This window comes from Rhopalosiphum maidis, chromosome 2, assembly GCF_003676215.2.
Source record: "Rhopalosiphum maidis isolate BTI-1 chromosome 2, ASM367621v3, whole genome shotgun sequence".
Lineage (NCBI taxonomy): Eukaryota > Metazoa > Arthropoda > Insecta > Hemiptera > Aphididae > Rhopalosiphum > Rhopalosiphum maidis.
In genome coordinates, this window is record NC_040878.1 from 56,543,390 (window position 1) to 56,550,919 (window position 7,530).

Sequence of the window (7,530 nt, forward strand, 5' to 3'; positions counted from 1 at the left end):
TTCCTGGTGTATACTTAATTAATTTATGATGAATCCACCGGTGTAATTGATGTATACATTTAAGATAGTCTAAAAAAAGTCGGTGCAATTAATCAATCGTTATAATTAAACTGAAGCTAACAACAATGATATTAGATTAATATTTCGTTTATTATCAATAAATTATCATTGACATTCATGAAGGTCAACTATATGAACCAAGAACGAATCATCCGTAACGTTGTTAATAAACAACTTTTAATTCAGTTTGAATACGAGTTAATGAACGGACACAGCGGTTCAATATTATAACTATTATACAGCTACTTAATTTTATTTTTTGTTAAATAGTTTTAGTTATTTAAATACATTATAAAAATGGTAATTGCAAAAAAATTTATTTTAGAAAAACCATTTAGTGGTGCACCAACCGAGGACAATTTTAAACTAGTAGAAGAAGAGCTGGATGAATTAAACAAAGGAGGTAGTATATATATATATTAATTTACACAAACCAAAATTGCATTCATTGTCTAAAATGTTAACTTTAAAAATATCATGATAATTGTTGTTTTTTTAGAAATTTTAGTTGAAGCAATTTGGCTCAGTGTCGATCCATATATCAGGTATTAATAAACCAAACATTATATGTATATAGATTATAAATTCATTTCTTATACAAATATAAGATAATATTTAAAATGTTTGTAGACCTTATTCAAACCATGTATCTCCTGGAACAACTGTTATGGGTACTCAAATAGCCAAGTAAGTATTAAATTGAAATTATCAATGTTTACATTAAAATTATTACATTTTAATCGTTAATATGATCTTATGTTTAAACAATAATATTTTATGAAAAATAAATATTTGCTTAGTATTGTATATTTGTAAACGTACCTGTAGGCTGTAATACCATAATGATAACAAAACACTTATTATTTTATTTTTTCGAACTAATGTTTATTTTCGTATAATATATTTAGGCAGATCAAGTTTATAAAAATATACAAACATTTCTATTTTATCATAAATCATTTAAGAGTATGGAATTATAGTATCACACCTATTTAATATTGCGTTAATGAAAAATGTTTATTATATATTAATGTATGTTATTACTTCTTTATTATTGATAGCCTAAAGCATAAAGTGTAAACTTTAATTAATTATTACATGATAAACGAGTAAAAGTAAATGTACATTTATTTTTATAGTTATCTACTTATTCTATATTCGAAATGAAACTTCTCAGATTTTATAATTATAAAATCTCTTCGGCTAAATAAAAAAAATAGTCACCCATTTATTTATCAATATTTTTAAATTTATCTTTATTTTCTATTTTCAATAATGAATTAAAATTGATTAAAGTATTCATATTGGTATATCATTGTAATTACCTATTTATATTATTTTTAAAACAAGTACAATTTTATGCCTCACTATGCAGTTTTAAAACTCTTTTATATAACATTGTTATGGCCTATAGGTATTTAAAATTTTTAATGCTTAACTTTTTTTAGTATATTATGTTATTCTTAAATCGTTTGGAAGAAGTAATACCTACTTAACTATATTAATACTCCTTTTTCATTTTTAAATACTAATATAGAATTTATAGTTGTATTGATATTTTATTTAATATAAAATTGATACAATTTATTTTTAATTGTTTTAATGATAAACTATAAATACATTTTATGATTTTGTTTATTTTTTACAAGTAACATTAATATTTTACTTTATAATTATTATATATGATCTACCTAACCTCACGTTCTAACCTGTTTATATAAGTAATAATAATATTATCATTAATCATTATGTTAAAATTTTTTTGTCCGATAATTATTACGATATAATTCTGAATGCCGTCTGTCAACAATTTATTTTATCAACAAAAAATTTGTTTGATAATTATTGGTATCAAAATTGTATTAGTAATAAATTTAGGTATAACTTATAATTTTAGTCAAAGTGTATGCAAAATGTGAATATGATCTACATATTAGCTACATTAGTAATTAAAACAAATTACAGATATGAAATGAAAAAACGTATCTATTACCTATATATTATTAGTTATTACCAACTTATATAATGTATCTATATAGATAAAATTAAATTGTGTATCTTTTAAGTCATGTCACATCAAGCTCTACCCATATTGTACCAATAGTTATTTATCACTTTATTTATTTAGAATTATCAAATCAAATAATCAAGATTACAAAGTTGGCCAAATAGTATTCTGTTCTACTGGCTGGAGAACATTTAGTATCATTAATCCCAGTAAATTAGAGAAGGAAGTAATGCCAACATTTTATGTACTCCCTGATTTTGGAAATTTATCTCCTTCACTTGGTCTTGGAGTACTTGGAATGCCAGGGTAATTATAATTTATATTTTACTTAAATATATTGCCAATGCGTTAGTTGTATACTTATATCTGATTATATACATAATTAATATTATCATACTTACTACCTAGCTACCTATATATTAATATTGTACAATAGAATATAATAGCTATATATAATATAATATAATATAATAGGTGCCTATTAATTAATGTTTTTTATAAAATTTTACTTTTTATTATATACAATTAAGTTTAAGTTTCGAGTAGTATACTAGTATATCATTCTATAACTAGTATAATGTACTCGTGTAATATTAACAATTTTACGGAAATCCTTATTAAGTACTTGCAGTATTGCTTAGTTAACTTCGATACAGTTATGTCTTGTCCTTGTGATAGGTACTAAAATAGTAAAATTAGAAAGCAATGATAAATTATTGCAATAAAAAAAAATTATACTGTAAAAATGTTTGAAATTATTATTTTAGCAATACGGCCTTATTTGGATTTTTAAATATTTGCGACCCAAAACCAGGGGAAACCGTTGTCATTAGTGGTGCAGCTGGAGCTGTGGGTATTCATGTGGCACAGATTGCAAAAAATTTAGGATGCTATGTAATTGGTTTTACGGGTTCTGACCGTAAGGTTAAATGGCTGATGGAAGTTCTTAAATTTGATGCAGCGTTTAATTATAAAACAAAAGATGTCAATGCAGCTCTTCTCGAGGCTGCTCCACATGGTGTAGACTGTTACTTTGATAACGTAAGTGAACGAAATAACTATGATTCGTTTTGTGTACTTAACTGTAATAGGAAATAAATATTCAAATAAAAAATCAAATACTAATTAAATCTATATTAAATAATAGATAATAGTGATAATACGTTGCTTATATTAATTTTAAAGTAAAAGCTATAATTATAATAACTATTATAACAGTATGACTTATTATTACCTAATTATTATACTAAATAGTCAAATAGTACCTATATGCAACTATGCAAGCATCCTAATTTCATTTCCATTGCATAATTCAAATAGGTATCTACCTACTATTTACTGTCTTGTACCTTCAATTAAAATAGATCTTATCAGTCATCATTATAGTAATATAGTTTATAATTATACTTAAAGCTTGTGTTTTTTTAAATTACTCAATTCCGATATAGATCCTCTTAGAATATTGAACAATGGAAATTTTTTTGTCTCTTTCCGAAATTATTCGATTCCATTCCTCACTAACTTACTTAATCCGATTTATCCAACTCTTTATTTAAACAAATTTTCAGTGATAAAGCCATTGAATACCTATTATTCCTATAATAAATATATATAAAATAATATTATTTTATATTGTCTAGAGCAGGGGTGGCCAACTTTAATAGTCTTGCGATCGACCAAAAAAAAAAAGGTTGTCAATAAACAAAAAATATATATTATATATACATGCGTGTTTACACTTCTTTTATTTGATATTTGTGCATAATCTCGTTTTTCATAATTATTTATTTCTTTATTCTAAGTTTAATTTTTATATTCGTGGGATATACAAAGATATACAAATTTTCAAAAATAAAAAAATATTTGAATTGTTTTCTGAAAAAAATTCAAAAAAATGCGAAAGGGTGTCGCGATCGACTGGTTGGCCATCGCTGGTCTAGAGTCTATATTGCTGTACCTGTATATTACTAATTTTAGGTAGTTTTACTCATAAATCATAATTGTTAATTTTGTTTGCTATTTAACTTCTCTCTGTTATATACATAATATTTTTAATTGACCCCATACATACTTTTTCAATGAATAAGTATTAAAAATATCAAAAGTTTAGTGAAAAAATATTTTCATTCAGACCTTAATTCTTTATGGAATTATTATTATATTTATCGATTGCTCATTATGACGTAATAATTAAATTATAGGTTGGAGGCGAGTTTAGTAGTGCAGTTATCTATAGAATGAAAAGTTTTGGACGTGTTTCAGTTTGTGGTTCAATTTCATCATATAATACTAATCCAAAAAATTTACCAAAAGGTATAAATTACTTTTCAATTCTATATATTAACGTTGCTTATTTTATTTCACACTATTATAAAAGACTACATTTAATTATTATTGTATATCAATTTAAAAATAAAAATTATTTTTTTAGTGTCAATGCTGCAACCAGCCATAGTTTTTAAGCAACTAAAAATCGAAGGTTTTATTGTTAGTAAATGGGCAGATAAATGGCAAAGTGGTATTGAACGTAATTTAAATCTTATAAAAGAAGTAAGCTTTTCTAATATTCTATAGTTCTTAATATTTATTATTATTAATCATAAATATACTATATTTTTATTACCTACTCTGAAGGTCCTACTGTAATAATTTTTTTTTTTTAAGGGCAAACTTATTTACCCAGAGTACATTGTTCAGGGATTTGAAAGTTTACCACAAGCTTTTATTGGTATGCTGAATGGAGAAAACATAGGAAAAGCTTTAGTCAAAGTTTAAACTATAAGAAATATATTATTAAAAATAAATTGTTTTTAGTTTTTATTTATTAATAATTATTGTTCTCCTTTTTTACAACTTTTAAATATCTTATGTTTAAAAAATAAAAAATTGATAAAAAAATTGTTATAATTTATACAAAAGAAGAATTTTTAAATTTAAAAATAAATATCCAATATTAAGAAATATGACGTAGATACGTTTTAAGAATAAACTTAAGTTTATTTTATGTGTACATAGTATATGATATACTTTTCTGTTAGTTAAGACAAATAAAATTATCAGAATAATTAGCATTTCTTTCTGAGTGTCCTATAAAAGCTGGCCAATAATTTGATCAGATTAGAAATTTTAACCCCTATCTCCCTTCCCAACAATATAAGTAATAAAAAGTCAGGATTTTTATATAAGCAATACATTAATATATTATATATTTATGTACCTATTAAATTAAAACAAAAAAAAAATCTAATATTAATTAATTTCCAGACTAAAAATATTACTAAAACCCAAGCTCGACTGTTATTTTTATCATTGACAAATTAGTTATTATTATTATAATTCGTGCTTTAATATGTGATATAAATATTTGTAAATTATATTATACCAATTAATGACATAACTTACTATATTTTGTTGTGTAGACCGGTTGGGTAAATACATCAGTAGAACTTCGTTTAACCGTCATACTCAAAAATAAATATTATTAAATATAAATGAAAAATATTTATCATTATTGAAAATGTTTGTGATGCTAAGAATAAAATTCGATAATTCAGCACACTCATTCAATAATGTGTGACAAATTCATTCAGTCGCATATCAGTTTGATTTTGATCGCTTGAAAAAAAAAAATTAAAAATCATTAATACACTGCTTTTGCTGTTGCTTTGAGTAAGGATTGGGTGTGACGTGAACAACAATTAACGACTTAATAAAAATGCCACTGAAATTGAACATTATGTATCACAAATAGAAGATGACAGTTATGCAAAAAAAAAACGGAAAACCTTGTACCTAGTTGGCTACTTATGGTTTAAACAGAAATGAAATAAATAAGAAATTCCATTGTCCGGACAAATTAATGCTAAAAAAAAATTATTATTATTATTTAATGAAAAATTGAATGGTGATTCTAATTTCAAAACAAGTGTTGGTTGGTATAATTATGCATTACAGTAGATATTCATAATAAAATACACATAGTAGAATAATGTACCTACGAAAATTAAAAATCAATTTTTTCGTTTTGTTTTTATAAAAAAAAAATTACAACATTTTTCCTTACATCCGATTAACCATTTATTTGATTATTCGTCAAGGCTTTAATTTGGTGCCTGATGGATAATTGAAGTTCCCCTATATAGTATTTGAGTGACTGTTTAATTCATCAAAAATATTATTTTGGTGAATAGCCCGAATAGGTATGAATATTTGTATGATTTATGATAACAAGTTTTTGAAGATTTCCATCCATTGCAAAACTCCAGTGACTAATAAGAGGGTCTATTTACTATTATCGCTATAAACAACAAAATGGACTTGAGATTATTAAAAATCAAGATCACAGATAAAAAATTAAGATGTCCATAGAAATTATTTCTAATTATAACTTTCTTGATTTTTAATCAAGTAAGTATGGTAATTGAAATAAAAAAAGTCTAAACTTTTAAAACTTTAAGAATTTTTGTTAAATAGGAAAATGATAAAAATGTAACTAAGTTGTAATGAGTAAGTAGATAATTAAGCTAGCTTTAACATAAAATATTAATGAGAGATATCGGATATCACACCCAAGCGATATAACGATTTGAATCCACAAAAACGTCGGCGTGAACAGTCCCAAAATTTCTATTTTTTAACTTTTCTCCAAAACTCTAAAAAGTTGGTTGATTGCCTATTAAAAAGGGATTATCGAGTAGATACAAAATGTGAGATAAAATTTTCAAAAAAATTATTTAATTTTTCACAATAAAAAAATAGTTATTTTTTGGTAGATTTTCATTTAGTGTGGTAGATTACCGAAACTGGAGAACGGATTTTGTTATTTGGGATTTTGTTAGATTCACATTGTCTAGGAGAAGTGCTGTGAAGATTTTAAGAACTTTATCTTCAATTATTAACTCACTACAAAGCTATAAAGCTGAAAAACATAAAAAAACGTCCAATAAAATGTTTTAATTTTTTTTGAAGCTTTGTAATGAATTAACTATAAAAGAAAAAGTTCTGAAAATCTTCACCGCACTTCTCCTAGCCAATGTAAATCTAACAAGACCCCAAACAACAAATTCCTATCACCGGTTTCAAAGATCTATGTCACTAAGTGAAAAAAAAAATAAAATACATTATACATACATATTGTATACAATTAATACATTTCTAAAAATTGAAAAATCAAGAAAGTTTACATGCCGATCTCTGACTTGGCAAGCATTTTTATAATGGGGTTTGAGCAACTTGGCTATTTAGTTTAAGGTACCTACAAAAATCCGTGATGTCTTTATTATAGACTTTAAAGATATCTAATATAGTTGTGTGGGGGGCGTGTGGCAAAGATGATAGTATAAATTACCAAGAACTAGAATTGGAACATTATTCAATTAAAATAGTTAAAATAGTATGATGAAAACGCCTCAGAATCTATAATATGTGTTAAAATACGATATTGGTAATGATAAATCATAAGT

General features: G+C 24.5%; 1 protein-coding gene across 1 annotated transcript; it reads left to right on the forward strand.

The window, feature by feature from the left end:
* Positions 1–233: 233 nt before the first annotated feature.
* LOC113551868 (prostaglandin reductase 1-like) lies at positions 234–4,896 on the forward strand. Its single transcript, XM_026954415.1, has 8 exons — positions 234–463; positions 560–605; positions 691–747; positions 2,189–2,374; positions 2,836–3,109; positions 4,270–4,381; positions 4,500–4,618; positions 4,733–4,896. Exons 1-8 carry the CDS (start codon positions 358–360, stop codon positions 4,841–4,843), a joined length of 1,011 nt encoding a protein of 336 aa, XP_026810216.1. The 5' UTR covers positions 234–357; the 3' UTR covers positions 4,844–4,896.
* The last annotated feature ends 2,634 nt before the right edge of the window (positions 4,897–7,530 follow it).

Excerpts from the sequence above, each read along its gene's own strand:
- LOC113551868 (XM_026954415.1), top strand. The coding sequence starts at position 358 with ATGGTAATTGCAAAAAAATTTATTTTAGAAAAACCATTTAGTGGTGCA. Across the intron at positions 464-559 it reads GGATGAATTAAACAAAGGAG|AAATTTTAGTTGAAGCAATT; the intron begins GTAGTATATATA and ends TTGTTTTTTTAG. Across the intron at positions 4,619-4,732 it reads ATTTAAATCTTATAAAAGAA|GGCAAACTTATTTACCCAGA; the intron begins GTAAGCTTTTCT and ends TTTTTTTTTAAG.